A 19,301-nucleotide genomic window follows, 5' to 3' on the forward strand; every position below is an offset into this window, starting at 1 on the left:
GTACATCTTTCTCTATCTGTTTCACCATCTTGCAAACACATACAGTATATTAGTAGCTCAAGTCCTGTGAATAACTTTATAAGGTACAAAGGTAAACAATAAACTATGGAACCTCTAAGATAAAAACTGGTTACAAAAAACTGAACAATGTTAATTTCAACATTATAAAAAGGCCTTTTCCATATAGTAATAAGTTACTCATAGCTTTACTGCAGTAATGGCAGTGAATGAAGCATTTAAAGTTTATGTAAATAGTTCCTTTGATTTCTCCCAAACCCGCTATCTGTATTAAAGTCTGGAGGAGGAAACATGATGTCTGTGTAAATGAGATGTAAACGAGTTGGTGACCTGCACAGAGTGACTGGCAGCAATCCTGTAGAACAGGATCAGCAAGACAATGATCCAAAACATACCAACATACTACCTCAGAAGAAAACAACAAGACAGTAGACTTCAAATCACAGAAGGCCAGCACAGAGGTTATCACACTGGTTTGGGATGAACTGAACTATAGATAGAAATGTTGTGAACAAAAAGAGATTTATTGCAGTTAAATTTTTCTGGATGTTTAATAACTAACAGTGATTGTTGAAGTTCTGTCTCTGAAACCATTAACACTTGTAGTCAAACTGAATGCACGTTCTCTGCTTTACACTCATTTGTCATTTTACAACACACTTCCACTAAAACTGTAAACACTGGTCTCTACATGCTGCACTATTCTTCCAGTTGCCTTTCTGCACTGACACATGTGAAAACACTTTTAGCGAATCAGTTCACTTACAAATCAGAGCTTGAGCCTACATGCTGTGATGTCATTTTTAATGTTTTTTTTCTCCAACACGTTTTTGTTTTTAAAGAAAGTTATGTTGGTCTACTATGCATATTACATGATATTAACTTTGCATTACACACACTCCCACTACTACCTCATGTTTTTTAAAATTTGCATTATAACTAGCACATTACATATATTTGCATCTTGAGCATCTACATTTGTATTAATATATACATGTATAAATGTATATTATTTGTAAATATAACAGTTTTTTCTGGTTATGTAGTTTTCCCTTTTAAATTTTCTTCTTAGTGCTACTTTTATGTTCTTTGTTCTGTTTTATTGTCAAATTGTTTCATTGTGTTTAAATTTAAGATATTTTAATACTTTAATACTTTATGTGTATACTGTAATGTAATGAAATTAATGATTTAATTACTTTCTAACTAATGACATGTTCACAAAACAATGATAATCACAGTACAGTAAATGGTCTGCACTTATGATGACATAACAATATTATAGCATGTTAAATCAATATCACTAACACATCTCTTCAATGTTATATCAAGAAACAGAGAACTCCATACATTTATATTTCACAGGTGAAAACGTTTCTTGCTCCATTTGTTGTTTGTTTCTTCTTTTGACTGTCTGCCACATTGGTGTTGTGTCATACCCGACTGTTACCTGGAATCTGGCAAATCAAACCTCATCATAAACAACACCCTTCAGTACTAGAAAGTCTTGTTTGTGTGTAACTGGAAATCCCCTCCCAGTGAAAATGTTCCGCATTCAGATTTTTGTAAACTGGTTTATCTACTTGTAAGACTTTAATTAAAATCAGTTCATGCAACTGACTTGACATGTGGTTGGAAACAGATACAGAAGTACCTGCTGCTGTGCTGGATATTTTGTACAAGGTGTTTTAATTTATTTATAAAATGCTTTTAGTTTCATATTTACACCAAATGTCATTCTGTATTTTCATTTGTTTTCATGTTATGTACTTTACAACCTTGTGTATGTATTTTGTACTATATTCATTTACACACAGTTCTTCTCACAGTGTGACCAAGGCAGGGATGCTTCAGAGAATCAAGATATGTCTTAGCTTAAACATAAACATCTGTTTCAAAGAGCTGACCTATGTCTGTGTCGTCATAAAGAAAGTTTGTGTTGATAATTGAACTATAACACATTTAGGCTTTTATATTTTAGTAGGTTTTAAATTTGATTTCAAGGCTCTTCATGGCCTTTTCTCCCTCCTGTATCTCAGACCTTGTAGTGCCGTACATGCCAGTATGTACTTTGAGCTCCTCAGGCAGAGGTCTGTCTCTTCCCAGCTGAAAACTAGTTGAGACAGAGTGTTTCCAGTCAGAGCTCAAGCAAATCTAGAATGAACTGTTGGTTAGTGACTGATCCTGAGTCTTGCTTCACAAACTAAAACCTCAAAAGACCTTAAGAACCCACAATGAGGGAAACCAGAAACCGCCCCATCAACAGCATATTGGGAGTGATTGGATCTGGGTCTGCCACATCTGATGAGGTGTAACCCAGGGGTTTAGAGTTTACAATGCTTTCCACCTCAATCAGTATCATTCTCAAGATCTCCTCCGTGACAGTCTGAGATCCCACGTCCGCCAATTTGGGGATGACTGAACTGCTGAGCCATTTCCGGTATTCAGGACAGTTATACTGGTGCTTGCGGGCAGCTTCCCTCCGGCAAAGGATCCAGAACCGTCTGCGTAGCTCGGCAAAGACTTTATAAGGTCCAGGGTGGGCAAGCTGTCTGTCAAAGTCCTGAATAAGGAGTTTAGTGACACAATGATGGGGTTCAAGCACAACTGGATGCAGGGTATCTTGGCAGAGGTAATCACATCTGTGGAGCCGCCCCACCCACACGGATGAACTGAGCGTCTTGGTAAAACTCAAGAGCCAAGATGAGTAATCGACTACTTGTTGGTACCGGTTGCTGTGATGCAAGGGGGGTGATTCTTCTGGGAAACAGTCTAGCTGTACCTTCCTGAAGAGGGCCAATTCAGCCTGCTTGTAGTCATCCGCTGTTTGGTCTGAGACTGCGACCGCCCCATCACGTGCTTGGACAGAAGCCTCAAGCAGCTCATTGAAGCTGTCGAAAGTTCTGGCATCAGGCAGACTTGGATCAGGAGTCACAGAGAGATGTCCACAGAAGTTGGCCTTTCGCAGTTCAACTGGATCGTCAGATGAGGAGACGTCTGGAGATGCTGGCCATGATGATTCACCTTGCCACCAGAATTGAGGTTTGTTGCTCCAGCGGTTATGACCCAGGAGCTGGGACAGAGTCAACCCACGGGTTATGTCGTCAGCAGGATTATATCCTGAGCTGACATATCGCTAGGGACTACCCTCCGTCAGCTCCTGAATGTCCGCAACTCTAGCACCAATAAAAACCTTATAACGGCAGAACTGTAACTGCAACTGTTCAGGACTGTGGTGGAGTCCGTCCAGTAGGTGATGCTGGAGATGTGAAGGGTGAGCTCTTTCTTCAGGACAGCAGCAAGCTGGGCACCAATGTGGGCAGCGTAGAGTTCCAGTTGTGGGATGGATTGCTGACGGACTGGGGCGACTCGGGATCTTGCTGCTAGGAACGCCACTTGGATGTCACCTTTATGGTCCACTGTCCGAAGGTAGGCCACAGACCCATATGCTCTCTCTGCTTTGTGTACAGGCTGAGAAATCTGTCTCTGAATGAGCATAACATCTGGGAAGAGAGATGTCAGGGAGCTGATGAAGTTCATTCTCCCAGGCATGCCACAGCTGGAGTAGGTCGTCTGGCAGCTGTGGGTCATCCCAATCTCTTCGCTTACTCCAGAGACGCTGCACTAATATTTTATGAAAATGAGAAAATAACTTTGATACATTTTATTAGAAATTTTAAAAAATAATTTTGAAAGAAATTGCTCAACCCTGAATAAATGGACGCCTGTCTTTTTGCCTCTCAATGTACAAACTTTTTGGGATTAAATTTTTTTGGCAGGTACATGGGAAGCTTAATTAACTGAGTGAAACAGGCAGGTCAAAACCAGAAAACCAGTCCTACAGGCAGACAATCCAAAAGACTCAGGCAGAATCCAAAGTCCAAAGAAACAGGCAGGCAAAGGTCTAAAAAAGGCAAAACAGAATAAAAAATGTTGGTAAGCTAAGCATAACCTACACACTAGACGATCTGGCAAAGAGAAGGTGAACCACAGGAGTACATATAATGTGTAGATTGGGGATGAGAGTCCAGGTGTATGAGGTTAACTGGTGAGGTGGGTGTGGCTGAGTGGCAGGAGCGGAGCAGAGGAGCGGAGCAGAGGAGGGCTGAAAGGAATTTTCCACTGCAGCAGGAGAGATGCAGAGAAGATTGTGAGATGATATAAATCAAGTTTTTCCCTCATTTTTCTCTTTCGATCTTGTTCTGATGGCGCAGCAACAATTTCACTGAGAAGACTCAAAGAAAAGCAGAAAACTGCACAAGGACACAAACTGACATCTGTGTCTGTAAAGTGACCATTCTCAGGTGAGTCTGTTCACATAATTTACTGTAGTCAGAAATAATCTCAATAACTTTATAACTGAGCAGCAAACTTTTCTCTTCACTCAACTGACGGACAGACGAGAAAAAAAAAAAAGTTCAGTTTCATAAAATCAAAGGATCGTTTCAGTGTTCAGTCTGAAAATCATCTCAAGTTGCTTCTGTGCAACAAAGTTTAAGGTTTCATGTCGGTTTTGCATTAATGTCGGCGGCATTCCTCCATTGTAGATTTTTAGAATCATGAAATTTTAAAAAAAAAAACCTTAGTTAATTTAGTTAATTTATTGACAATTAGATAAAACAGTTTAACGAAACGGAGTCTTTCTCTGAGTTCAGCTTCATCAGAGTAAAATATGTTTTATATAAAACCCTTTATTTTAGGAACACACACATTTGTCTTTATTTCCCTGTGAGGACTCTCATTGACATTAATTCTGTGTTTTTCATTCATTGAACATTTGACTGTAAAAATAAAACAATATAATAATATATATAATAATAATAATCAGTGGTTTGCTCATTGTGAGCAAAGCTTTCCCAAACTGTCTCTTGATGTTTTTATCTGATGTTGTTTCAGGAAAGTTGGTGACAGAGACTCTTTGTCTTCAGCAGGACTCCTCAAAGAGGACACAGAGCAGAAACACTGACACCAGTAAGTATCCACTGTTTGTGTCACCTTAACACTTTTTAATGAGCTCATTACTGCAGCTGCTCTCTGTTTATTTCTTCTTCTCTCCTCCAGATCAACCAGTCTGATGTTTTAGAGACATTATGGAGACGGCAACATCTGGTGAGTTCAGTCAGATCTTATTAGACTCAGTGGAGGAAAATAACTAAATACATTTTCTCAAGTACTGAATTAAATATAACTTGAGGTTCTTGTACTTTACTACGGTACAGTTAGAGGTACTTGTACTTTACTGTAGTACAGTTAGAGGTATTTGTACTTTACTGTAGTACAGAAATCAGCCCCAACTGTGAATATTTTTAAATCCAGGTTATGATTGAACTCTTTCAAAGCACTTTAAATATTAATCTTTCATTTGCACTCTATGTCCTTTTAATGATTTTAAAGCAAATCATTATTTTATGCTGCGATCTTATTTTTAATGTTCTATTCTAGTATTTTATTTCTCTCTCTTTCTATGTTTCTGTACTTTGTTTTTTCTGTTAAATGTTTGTTTTATGTAAAGCACATTGAGCTGCCACTGTGTATGAAATGAGCTATATAAATTAAACTGCCTTGTACTAGTACTAGTGCTTTACTGTAGTACAGTTTGAGGTACTTGTACTTTATTGTAGTACAGTTTGAGGTACTTGTACTTTACTGTAGTACAGTTTGAGGTACTTGTACTTTACTGTAGTACAGTTTGAGGTACTTTTAGTTTACTGCAGTACAGTTTGAGGTACTTGTACTTTACTGTAGTACAGTTTGAGGTACTTGTACTTTATTGTAGTACAGTTTGAGGTACTTTTACTTTACTGTAGTACAGTTTGAGGTACTTTTACTTTACTGCAGTACAGTTTGAGGTACTTGTACTTTACTGTAGTACAGTTTGAGGTACTTGTACTTTATTGTAGTACAGTTTGAGGTACTTTTACTTTACTGCAGTACAGTTTGAGGTACTTGTACTTTACTGTAGTACCGTTTGAGGTACTTGTACTTTACTGCAGTACAGTTTGAGGTACTTTTACTTTACTGCAGTACAGTTTGAGGTACTTGTACTTTACTGTAGTACAGTTTGAGGTACTTGTACTTTACTGCAGTACAGTTTGAGGTACTTGTACTTTACTGTAGTACAGTTTGAGGTACTTGTACTCTACTGTAGTACAGTTTGAGGTACTTGTACTTTATTGTAGTACAGTTTGAGGTACTTGTACTTTACTGTAGTACAGTTTGAGGTACTTGTACTTTACTGCAGTACAGTTTGAGGTACTTGTACTTACTGTAGTATTTCCATGTGATGCTACTTTCTACATCTCAGAGGGAAATATTGTACTTTCTACTCCACTACATTTATTTAACAGCTTTAGTTACTTTTCAGATGCAGATTTGACACAATGGATAATATAACAAGCTTTATAAATACAACACATTGTTAAAGATGAAACCAGACAGCAGTGTGTAGTCGGCTCACATTTCAGATGTCTATGAGTTGTTAACAGCTCCACCAAATAGTGATTTTTCCCTCTAAACTTCTCACATGCTTTCATTTCAATAAATGTTCAAATGATCCAATATTTCAGCAAAAATCAAAGATTAGAGAAAAAGTCCAAAAACTGAAAACACATTTGTGTATCAGAACTTTTTTCTTCTTTCCTCTCCCATTAATCATCTCACCACCCCTCACATTTATCTGCTGACCCTTTGGAGGGGCCCCACCCCTAGGTTGGGAACCACTGGACTAAACTAGCTAACTGTATATAAAGTAGTGTAAACTAGCTCCACCTCCAGCAGCTACAACAGTAACATGCTGCTCTAACACTGATGCTTCACTATTAATAATCTAATGATGTCATAATAATAATATATCAGTCAGAGGACCAAACCACTACTTTACTGTAATACTGCATACTACATCACTATAATACTGCAGTACTTTTACTGTAATACTGCATACTACATCACTCATAATACTGCAGTACTTTTACTGTAATACTGCATACTACATCACTCATAATACTGCAGTACTTTTACTGTAATACTGCATACTACATCGCTCATAATACTGCAGTACTTTTACTGTAATACTGCATACTACATCGCTCATAATACTGCAGTACTTTTACTGTAATACTGCATACTACATCACTATAATACTGCAGTACTTTTACTGTAATACTGCATACTACATCACTCATAATACTGCAGTACTTTTACTGTAATACTGCATACTACATCACTCATAATACTGCAGTACTTTTACTGTAATACTGCATACTACATCACTCATAATACTGCAGTACTTTTACTGTAACACTGCATACTACATCGCTCATAATACTGCAGTACTTTTACTGTAATACTGCATACTACATCGCTCATAATACTGCAGTACTTTTACTGTAATACTGCATACTACATCGCTCATAATACTGCAGTACTTTTACTGTAATACTGCATACTACATCACTCATAATAGATGACATTCATTCATCTTTTATCTGATGTTGTGACAGTTAGTGAGTAAAGCTTACTTCTATACTTCAGAGACACAGAAACATTTATACCCTTTTAACATTTAGCTAGAATGTGAATCAGACTTCAGTCCATCTCTGATGATTCTTAGATCAATTTAAACAGCTTGTTTACAATCAAATATTTCTCTGAAGATGAATGAAGAGACTAAATGTAATTCAATTAGGAGAGACAAGTAAATAGAAAGATATTTATTGTAAATATGTAATGAACAAAATCTTAGTAATGACAAAGTCTTTGGCGCTTGAACTCCATGAGGAATCATCTCTGAATGGCTGCATATATATATATATATATATATATATAGATTCCCCATGAAGTCCAGACACTGGTGCTGGTGATTGCTGATGAGACTGAAGAGAAGATGGCAGATGGGAATAGACTGCAGATCCTGTAGAGAAGGAGGAGAAGGGGAGGTGGTGGTGTGCAGGAACAGCTGTATGACAGGACTGAAGCAAAGGGAGAGAGGCACATTTAAACGGACCGCTACAGGATGATAGGCTGAGGCTGAAGTGGCGTTTTGCTATTGGTTGCTGAGATTGACAGGTGACTGGCAACAATTGGAATAACGCCCTAGACATAGAAATCTAGGTAATAGATGAGCATGCTTGAAGGAGGCAGAAGTTTACCAGTTATGCCTGTATGTTTAGAGTCTTCTGACTGAACTTTCACTAAGCTTCCTAAGTAAAACAGTCAGAGAGAGAAAGAGACATTTGTTAATAACCTTTGAAAATAAACTGGAACCTGAACAAAGTCTAAAGGTTTATATAACAACACAGTCTGAACCTGGAAACTCTGTTTAGCTATGAATATGTACAGTACATTACTTATCAGTGTAAAGAAATATTAGATATATAAATGTTTGATGATTGATCTGATTCTTCTGTTTTTTTTTTTTTTGTTTTTTACAGATGATGATTTAAAGTCTCAGAGGAGAAGCAACCCTTTCTGTAAGTTGAACTGATGAGAATTCTTCAACATTTTATATATTTCATGAATGAACTAAGAAATATAATAATGTTTATGAAAAGAAAGAAAAGATGTGGGGCTAAATTAAGATCAGCCATGGGTGTGTGTGTTTAGCTTCAGTTTAATGTTGAGGTTGTTGGTTAAGGTTGGTTAATGTCAATGAGAGTCCTGACAAGGATATAAAGACAAACGTGTGTGTGTGTGTGTGTGTGTGTGTGTGTGTGTGTGTGTGTGTGTGTGTGTGTGTGTGTGTGTGTGTGTGTGTGTGTGTGTGTGTGTGTGTGTGGTCAATAGTGGATAATAATATTCTAGAGACTTTTGACCTGACAGTGGATTTTAGGCTGATTCTCAGAGTTACTGGTGTGATAAACTGTCCTGTGTTCAGCATCATGAACATCAGTCAGTGGATGAAGGCTGGTTTGGAAACCTCTGCAGCTAGTCCAGTGGTGTTAGGACATATCCAGGGGAATGAATCAGCTAAATCTGTGACTGATCCCGATCCGTTGTATAAAAGTCTGTTTTTCCGTTAGCATTTGGTAGCTCTGTACTTTGCACAGCAGCAGCCACACAGTCAATGAATGTCCTTGCTTACTGTTATTTGATGCAGTGTTTCTATCTTCTTTTCCAGCTGTGTTATTCTCTCCATCAGGCAGTAACACTCTGTGCAGCTTACAGACTTTGCTCGGTTAGGGGACATAACCTTTATGTTGTCTTTTGCCAGTCAGAGAAGGTTTGAATGTCAGGTGTGGCTAACAGCTGATCTGTAGTAGAGCTCTGAAACTTTCCTGTGTCCCAAAAGTTACCGTAAAAACCAGTGTTTAAGTCACAGTCTATTTGGAGGATGTCATGCTGGGAAAACGCTTTTTTATTAAAGACTGGTTTATTTTAAATGCACCAGTAGCTATTCATTTATAAACACATATGTTTATACTAAACCTTCTCAATTTACTTTTATTTGAAACACAAAAAACATATTCCACCTAAAACAGTGAGTTAGGTTAATGGTCCGGTAATGATTTAACCAGTAAATTAACTCTGACCGGGTTCAGTTAGGCTGAGTTTAAATTAAACCTTTTAAAAGAACACAGTAACTTTATATATTTAATACAGTTTGTAGCTGTGTGCTCACTGACTCCCAAAAACTCTCCATCAGAGCTGTTGCTGTGGACAAATATTACACCCAAGTCGCAGTAAGTCTCACCAAGCTCACTGTCCACAGACTCTATGGCAGTCAGAATCAAACAAAGCATCATCTTCTGATCCATCCAGAGGAAAAACAACAAAGTCAGTGAATCTTTTATTCTTCAGATCTGTGCTCATACTGTGTGTCTCTGCCACAGCTCAATAAAAGCTGATCATCTAAACACTTTTACACATTACGCTTCAACATCTGCTGCTGTCAGTTTGGTCTGTAAATACTGAAACATCACAGCAACTAGTGTCTGAAATACTTCTGATCAACACACTGAATCAACATCCAACTGTGAACCCACCTGGTTTTATTTTTTATTTTTCTGTAGAGTATACAGCAGTAACGGCTCATCAATAGTCTATTTTGATTAGCTGCAGTTACAGCTGGAGCGTGTAGCTTGGCTTAACACCGCTGTTTATAGGACGTTATACTTCATAAGTTCGGATGATCACATCATTATCTTTATAGTTATAGTTATCATTATACATCAGTTTTTACAGTAATTACTGTTTCACTCTGCTGTTCCAGTATTTTTCTTTAGTGATAGTGTAAGCAGTAAAGAAAACTGTCTTTGGAGTAATAAAAAAACAAGTGAACGTTCAGGTTTGTAACAAAAGCGTAATGAATACAGTGAGTAAAGAGATGAGGAAAACACGTCCACTCACTATGTTGCCAGAAGACATCAAAATATTTAAATGATGTTCTGTAGAAACATCATGTCTTCACCTCTGCATCACAAAGTCAGACAGAAATGATTCTTTTAATAAGCTCACAGTCATCAAGTGTTCCCAAAACATCTCCTCTCAGAGAATATCTCTTTAATAAATTAATATTAAAATCAACTAGTAAGGAGCAAAGTTTGCCCTCTGTATCAACAACTTCTAAAACCCTTAATAGCCATCATTGAACTTGCTGATATCAATATTCAGAAGATGATATATAAATCCTACAATCACATTTATTTCTCATTTAGAAAAACAGAATGTACCTTTATAAAAATAGATTTGATATTACATCCATCAAAGTTGATGAATGTTTGAATTCATGAGAGAGAGGGACACTTCTGCTTCCTCTATATCTGTGTCTAGCAGTATAATCTGAAATTTCAAATAATGAGTGAATTTCTTCATTAAACAATGTTTCAGACAGTGCAGTTATTGAGAAGACTTGATTCAGTGATGATAGAAATTGTTATAGTTTCTGTGAAGGCTTCTTATGTTTAGATGTTGGTCTGTTTACAGGTTGCAGTAAGAGAGTTAAACTGTTTTTCAGAATAATAATCACTAACAGATGGCCCATAAGCAAGTCAGGCATTTATATTTAGTTTTAACAGTGGCGGTTCTAGCTTGATTGATGCCCTGGGCGAGACCCCCCTCGGGCGCCCCCTCCTCCCCCGTATATATTAATAATATATATTAAATAATATATTTATTATATATTATTTATTATATGTCCACAATGACATCTAAAAATATATGTTAAATATAAAAAATGTAACAAGATCTGTGGGAAAAAAGAATAATTTAATAGAAATTAAATAAGAATGAGAATAATATTTCTCAATTGCACAAATCCTTCATCAGAACAATGGAAAAACACACTGGAGAGAATCTAATTATTACACTATTGCACTTAAAACAGGAAACACACTATTTAAATGGCACAAAGTCAACTAAAGCCTGACTCTTCTGGCCTTCCTTCATGCAAAATCATCAGTGATGTCATCAAATGAAATCAGCTCCCCTATTTCGTGATTGATACTAAGACTAAACCAATTCACCTTGGAGGTGCACAGATTTGTTTTGTTAGCCTTTTTTTAGCCATTTCACACAACCAAAAAAATGTGCATGAACTATAGGCCTGTATTTATAATATTATGAATGAAATGTGCGTTATTTGGAAGAAAGTCGAGGTGTGACTGACTTTAGCCCACTAATTCCTGATTAAAGTATTGCTCTATTAAGTGGACTGGATCCCCCATTCCCTCCTGCCTGTTCCAGTAGGGAGATTATTAGATATTATTATAGTCTCTCAAAGTTCCAATGGACAAAAGACTTAGGGCCTGATTTACTAACATCCCAAATAAAGGAACTAAATAGCGTGCACAGTGCAATAGATTGTGTGTTTAGTTATTGTGCGTTTTGCAGGTGATCTACTAAGAATAACTGTGTAAATAAAAACAGGTGCAACAGGTGCAGACAGCAGTATTTAAATGATTTAAATGAGGGTGTAATATTTTACAGATAATGTTCTGTTTAACTGTGATGAGCTTTGTGACATCATTGTCTGACTGGTAAAGGTTCAACTCATGCAGCTCATTACTTTAATTATCCTCAGCATCTCTTTATCACCAGTTTAGCACATAAAGAAAAAACATTGATTTCACTTTTGGAGTAAATATCCAGTATATTCCCAAGACTGGGTTGTTGGATGCTGTAAGACTCCATCTTTAACTCCATCAAAATGCTTTAATGACCATAAATTTTAGGTGCTGTGTTATTTACTGGTGTAGCTCCAGAGTTTATAATTAATACATTAATAAACTAGGTTAAGTATGGAAATGTAGCATTTTGTCAGTTTCAAATATATCACCCAAATATTTCAACTGTGAAAACTGACTATATGATTATTAACAAAAACTTCACAGCTCACATCTGGAGGAAAAAAGGAGCAGATTCAGGTTACACAGGAGATGCTTATAAAAAGCATCCTAAGTGACAGAATGTTACAGACAGGAGTCCTGCTCCTACCAGCTCAGTTCCTCCTTTAGAAGATTGAAGCTGAACACATAAACACTGACAGTAGAAGCACAGATGTTTGATTTAATCATGTTTTACAGTCGCTGCCTCTGACAGATGAAGGTTGTTTATGTGAATGTGGAAGTTATTCATCATTAAAACTGTAAATTAAGTGTAACACAGTTTTTGTGAAAAAATAACATGAATGTAGTTTCTGTCTGATCTTCAGTCTGTGAAATGATGAGTTAAGTTGCTCATTAAAACAGCAGGAATTTGTTTCTTTCTTCAGATTCATCATTTTGTACAAATCTAAATGAAATTAATTAAAATTACATTAAGTACAAACAAATAAATACAATTATATACAATACAACACAATTAAATTAAATTAAATTAAATTAAAAATCAGCCACCCACCCCTGGCTTACTGCAATCACTGAAATATTGCATTAGATATAATGTAGCAGTGTATTAAATTAATGCAGAGCAGCAAAAGCATAGAGAGGTAAGATTCACATATACATTTGATAAAATATCAAAGGCAGTGACTTTATATCAAGTAGATAACTGTATATTATATAGGAACAGTTGTAAGTTGCATTATAAACATAAATGTATCTATACATGAATAATGCATGCATAAATAAGCACATACAAACATACAGTATACATATATACACTCATTTAGAACTAATGACTGTTTACAACTAAGAAATACATTACAGTAACACTGTAATCAGAAGAAATTCATACAAATCTGAAACACAGACTGTAAAAGTAGAAAATCCACCCGCTGCCACGAAACATCAGGCCGGAATAAATTATTTTATATTGTAACCTTTATTTAATAAAATCTGACTATATTCATTTATTTAAATTGTTTCTATTTTTTTTGTGAACATAAGAATAACCAAAGAGAGACAAAAAATGGGAAAATCACAGTCCGTGTAAACTAAGAATAAATATGTGTTCTGAGTTTGACATAGCATATAATAGTGTGTTGTTAACCACCCTGTCAAATTTGAATGATTAAAAAAAAATTCAGCCTCTTCCTCTGCTCCCAAATGCTGTGGGCGTGGCCACCGAGTTCGCTGAAACTGAGAGCTTTCTGCCGCTAGCTCAGCAGCTAGCTCGGCGGCTAACTCGGTGGCTAGCTCAGCTAACTGGCTAACTGTAGACTGTAGTAGTAGTGTTAGATATTAACAATAACTGCCCCCTAGGCAGGTTAACCACTGAGGATAACAGTGATGATGACTTGTTTACTTCCCCCTGTAACTTAGATTTGTCTGTAAAGCTGTTTTTTCATCATGTTTAAATACCTGTTGTGTCTTAGAAGCTGAATTTAGGTCGACTGTTGTCATCAACTCTGAACTGTGATCTTTTTTTTTTCTCCTTGTTGTTTTTCAGTCTCTACACTGAGGATTGTGCTGGTGGGGAAAAGTGAAGACAAAAAGACCAAACTAGGTAACTTCATTACTGGGAAAGAAGAATTTCATGGCCCAAAAAATCCTTTCTGTGTGGCCGCCTGTGGAGAGTGGAGAGGAAAACCATTGACTGTAGTAAAAACTTCAGATATCTTCAGTCAGTCTGAGCAGACAGTGAGAGAAGAGGTGAAGAGATTCATGAATCTGTGCTTCCCTGGACCAAATGTTCTGCTGCTGTTAGTGAAACATTCTGAGTTCAGTGATGACAAAGAAAGACTGAAGTTCATCCTGACTTTGTTTGGTCAAGATGCTTTTAAACACTCCATGGTCATCATCACACACAAGGAGAAAGAAACAAGTTTCACTGTTAATCAGCTGATTAAAGACTGTGGAGGAAGATACTATAACATGTTTGAAGATGACCACAAACAATTAATGGAGAAGATTGAGATCATTGTTCATCAACACAGAGAAACCTTCCTCAACATCATTGAAGAGACCAGAAGACCAAAGTCTTTAAACCTGGTTCTGTGTGGGAGGAGAGGAGCAGGGAAGACTTCAGCAGCCAAGGCCATTTTAGGTCAGACAGAGCTTCATTCAGTCTCCAGCTCATCAGAGTGTGTTAAACATCAGGGAGAGGTGTGTGGATGTTGGGTTTCTCTGGTGGAGCTGCCTGCCTTGTATGGAAAACCTCAGGAGGCAGTGATGGAGGAATCACTCAGGTGTATCTCCCTCTGTGATCCTGAGGGTGTCCATGCCTTCATCCTGGTCCTACCTGTGTGTCCCCTCACTGATGAAGACACGGGAGAGTTAAAGACCATCCAGAACACATTCAGCTCTCGAGTTGATGACTTCACCATGATTCTGTTCACTGAGTCAGATCCTACAGCTGCAGCTGTTTCTGACTTTGTAAGAAAGAACAGAGACATCCAGGAGCTCTGTCAGAGCTGTGGAGGAAGAAATGTTGTTCTCAACATCAAGAACAAGCAGCAGATCTCTGAGATGTTGGATACTGTGGAGAAGATGAGACAGTCTGAAAATAAACCATGTTGCTATACAACAGAGACCTTTGCTCATGCCCAGATGGACAAAGTCATACAACAACAAACTGAACTTGAGAAGCTGAAAAACAAGAACAAGATCACTCAAGAACAGAGCTCAGAGTGTCTCAGGATTGTTCTGATAGGGAAGACTGGCAGTGGAAAGAGCTCTACAGGAAACACCATTCTGGGAAGAGAAGAGTTTAAAGCTGAATCAAGTCAAACATCAGTCACCAGACAGTGTCAGAAAGTACAAACTGAAGTGGACGGTCGTCGTGTCGTCGTGGTCGACACTCCTGGTCTGTTTGACTCCACTTTGTCTCATGAAGACATTAATGAGGAGATGGTGAAATGCATCAGTCTTCTGGCTCCAGGACCACATGTCTTCCTGTTGGTGTTACAGATTGGAAGATTCACACCAGAAGAGAAAAAGACAGTAGAACTCATCAAGGAAGCTTTTGGGAAGGATTCAGAAATGTTCACCATCATTCTTTTCACAAGAGGAGATGAACTGGAACGTGACAAGCTGTCCATTGAAGAATACATGGAGAAGGAATGTGATGATTCCTTTAAGAAGCTGATTACTGACTGTGGAGGAAGATACCATGTGTTTAATAACTGTGATAAACAAAACCACACACAAGTCAGTGAGCTGATGAACAAGATTGTCTCCATGGTGAAGAAAAATGGCGGCAGCTGCTTCACCAATGAGATGCTGCAAGAGGCCGAGGCATCAATAAAGAAGGAAATGGAGAAGATCCTGAAGGACAAGGAAGAAGAGAGGGAGGAGTTTGAAAGGAAACATGAAGAAGAAATGAAGGAAATTAAAAAACGAATAGAAACACAGAGAGCAGAGATTGAACAGGAGAGAGAAGAGAGAGAGAAACAACTTCAGGAAAAAATTCAGAAAGAGCGAGAAGAAAGAAAGAAAGAACAGGAAAAGAGAGAAGAAGAAGACAAGGCGAGGAAAGAACAGGAAGAGATTCAGAGACAGGAGTGGGGACAGAAACTTGCAGCTTTGGAGAAAAAGATAAAAACAGAATTGGAAGAAAAAGAATTCATCAATAAAAAGCTGATGGAGAACAGAGAAGTGATGAGAAAAGAACGAGAGGACTGGGAGAAGAAACAAAAAGAAATGTGGAAGAAACGAAATCAAGAAGATGAACAGAGAAAGAAACAACAGGAAAAGAGAGAAGAAGAAGAAAAGAAAAGGAGAGAACAGGAGGAACAGAGAAGAATAAAAAGGGTCCAAGAAGAACATGAACAGGAAATGAAGGAAAAGATTCAGATAGAGAAAGAACAGAGAAAGAAAGAACAGAAGGAGAGAGAAAAAGAAGACAAGAAGAGGAGAGAACAGGAAGAAATTCAGCGACAGGAGTGGGAACAGAAACTTGCAGCTTTGGAGAAAAAGATAAAAACAGAATCAGAAGAAAAACAAACGATTAATAAAGAGCTGATGGAGAGCAGAGAAGCGATGAGAAAAGAACGAGAGGACTGGGAGAAGAAACAAAAAGAAATGTGGGAGAAACGAAATCAAGAAGATGAACAGAGAAAGAAAGAACAGGAAAAGAGAAAAGAAGAAGAAAAGAAAAGGAGAGAACAGGAGGAACAGAGAAGAATAAAAAGGGTACGGCAACAACATGAACAAGAAATGAAGGACAAGATTAAGAACGAGCTAGAACAGAGAAAGAAAGAACAGGAAAAGAGAGAAGAAGAAGACAAGAAGAGGAGAGAACAGGAAGAAATTCAGCGACAGGATTGGGAACTAAAACTTGCAGATTTGGAGAAAAAGATGAAGACAGAATCAGAGGAAAAAGAAACCATTGATAAAAAGCTGATGGAGAACAGAGAAGAGATGAGAAAAGAACGAGAGGACTGGGAGAAGAAACAAAAAGAAATGTGGGAGAAACAGTATCAAGAAGATGAACAGAGACGACAGGAGGAGCGGAGAAGAATAAAAAAGCTCCAAGAAGAACATGAACAGGAAAGAGAAGAATATGAAAAGAAAAGAAAAGAAGAAGATCGAATCAGAAAAGAACAAGAGGAAAAAGAGAGGAAAGAATTAGAAGAAAAATATAATAACGAACTGGAGAATGTAAAGAAAACAAATGAAGAGGCAGCCAGAAAGAAAGCTGAAGAGTTCAATGAATTCAAAGAGAAACACAGGAAAGAATTTGAAGCTCAGAAGAAAGAACTGAAAGACAAAGATAAACAGTATGATCTGTTAAAGGCACTAAAAGCCAACTATGAAAAACAGAAGAGGGAAAAACATCAAAAGGAAATCAGTAACTTGGTGAAAAAGTTGAACATGTGGCATCTGAGAATCATCCGCAAATTACTGGACACACAGGAAAAGGAAATGGAAAAGGAGAAAAATGAAGGTGAAAAGGAATATCTGCAGAAAAAACACGAAAAGCAAATAAGTGACTTGATACAGAAACTTGTGGATGATGATTCCATGTGCAGTATATTATAGATGAGATGTATCAAACAACCTGAATTAAAAACTAACATCAGAGGAGATTATTACACTTTGTGGGAGTTTAATTTAAAAGGACAAATTCAAATCTAAGAAGACCTCTTTTTTAATCTAATCCTCACAAAACATGTCTGTCGCTGCAAGAGAAATTCCTTTCTCTTTCTAATCACATCAACACAAATCAATGGTTAGTCAATATCATGCAGTAATTCTGATCCTATATAAAATGTCCTTTGTGGCCAAATCTAGTGTAGTTAAAGATGAACTGTGATAAATCAGACTTTTAATATCTAAACAATTTACTGTAAAATATTCTATTTTAAACTGCTGCAGGTCTGAATCACCGATAACTGCTGAATCTGCAACATTCAGGATATTTGTTTCAGTTTGTGTAAAGTTTTGTAAAAATCAAATATTATATATAATATATAAAAGAATCAAATATTGAAACCAAATATGTTGAGTATTGTTTTTTGTTGTTGTTGTTTTTTATAAGGACGGGTAGGTGCTATAAACTGCAGTTTCAGCCTTTTCCCTGCTGTACTAAATAATGATTGCATTATTGTGTTTTATTCACTTTTCCTTTATTATTTTATTTAAGTTCAGCAGCTGAATCATCAATCAATTAATCAATTAATCATTAAATTGATTAATTGTAATATCAGTGAAATCAAAAATATCACATCAAATATTAAACAAGCATAAATATCATTTAAACTGATCATCAGATAAATCAGAATATCATTATACACAATGAACACTTTGCTTTTTGTTGGATGTCAATTAAAAATGGATTATTAACAAACTTTAAGACACAATTAATATTAATCTCAGATAATCTTTTCTGTATTTGATCTTTGGTGTGTTTGTTAATTGTTGCAGAAAGATGAATAAAGTGTTTTCTCTGTAGTTCAGTGTGGACTGATGTTTAATGCTGAAGTCAAACAGACTCTTCACACAGATAAACTGATGAAGCAGAACAGAGCTGACAGGTTTGTTTCTACCTGCACAGGAGACACTGTGGAAGGAAGTTTGTTTTATCTGACTCTCCTCTTCATTCACCTCTACATTTATTTCTCTATTTCATTGATTGTATCATCCAAGTAACTCCTGATATTCCTGCTATACTTACACAGTGTTCAAAAACTGTTGCTGCATTTAGTCTCAGTCTCTGTGAATGTTTGTGATGTGATGGAGGAAACTTGTCAGAAATGAGGACAGGTGTGTGAGCAGAGCTGTCAGTAAGTAATCACAGTACCTTCACTAACTAACACTGACTGAAAGATACTGAACAAACTACAGCCTCCAACATGAACATCAGACACTTCTGACAGGATCATGAAACATTACACACTTCATAAATATAATACATACTATTCCTGTTATACTGGGTTCCTGTTATTTTGTCCACAGTCACATTATTAAAATGCTCTGAACCTCACCTGTGTGTTTTTACACTGTTGTGTCCAGCAGGTGGAGCTCTAACATCAACTTCAGCTTCACTACATGTTGCAGGTTTGTTAGTATTTGAAAACGTTCATATCTTTCTGTGATTTTACTGTTAATGTTTATCCTATTTTATTTGTTATGGGAACATAACTATAATATAATATAGGCTAACATAAGGATGTAACAGAGAGGACACAGCAGGGGCGATTTAACCTCTGTTATAGTCTGCCGTCATTTCTCGTTGCTGCTCTCCGGTTTCTACTTTATTCCTCCTCACTGTTCTGTGTTAAAGGTCCGGACACTGAACAGGGACAGAGTTGCTCCGTCAGTAAGCTGCTACAGAAGTAGACACAGAGCCGGTGCAGCTGCATGTTGTGACCAGCAGGTGTCCCTCTAACACAGCTGAACCTTAAGCTTTCACAACTAATTTCTCACCGACTCTACAGCATCACCTGGTGGCGGAATTTATACAAC

At 37.1% G+C, this 19,301-nt stretch overlaps 2 protein-coding genes and 1 long non-coding RNA gene across 3 annotated transcripts in view; 2 read left to right on the forward strand and 1 right to left on the reverse strand.

Annotated features, from left to right (window-relative positions):
* LOC133979436 (uncharacterized) overlaps nucleotides 1–19,301 on the reverse strand; it is a 1,726,912-nt gene that overhangs the window by 497,394 nt on the left and 1,210,217 nt on the right. The gene's annotated exons all lie outside the window — the stretch shown is intronic.
* Nucleotides 4,898–8,516, forward strand: LOC133978659 (uncharacterized). Its single transcript, XR_009925034.1, has 3 exons — nucleotides 4,898–4,989; nucleotides 5,080–5,127; nucleotides 8,448–8,516. It is a non-coding gene; the product is annotated as an uncharacterized LOC133978659 (long non-coding RNA).
* On the forward strand, nucleotides 13,824–17,375 carry LOC133978736 (golgin subfamily A member 6-like protein 22; the record flags this gene model as incomplete). Its single annotated transcript, XM_062417039.1, has 1 exon — nucleotides 13,824–17,375. A coding segment is annotated over one exon (3,552 nt), but the record flags the coding sequence as incomplete, so codon positions are not given.

This window comes from Scomber scombrus, chromosome 4 (genome assembly GCF_963691925.1).
Source record: "Scomber scombrus chromosome 4, fScoSco1.1, whole genome shotgun sequence".
Taxonomy (NCBI): domain Eukaryota; kingdom Metazoa; phylum Chordata; class Actinopteri; order Scombriformes; family Scombridae; genus Scomber; species Scomber scombrus.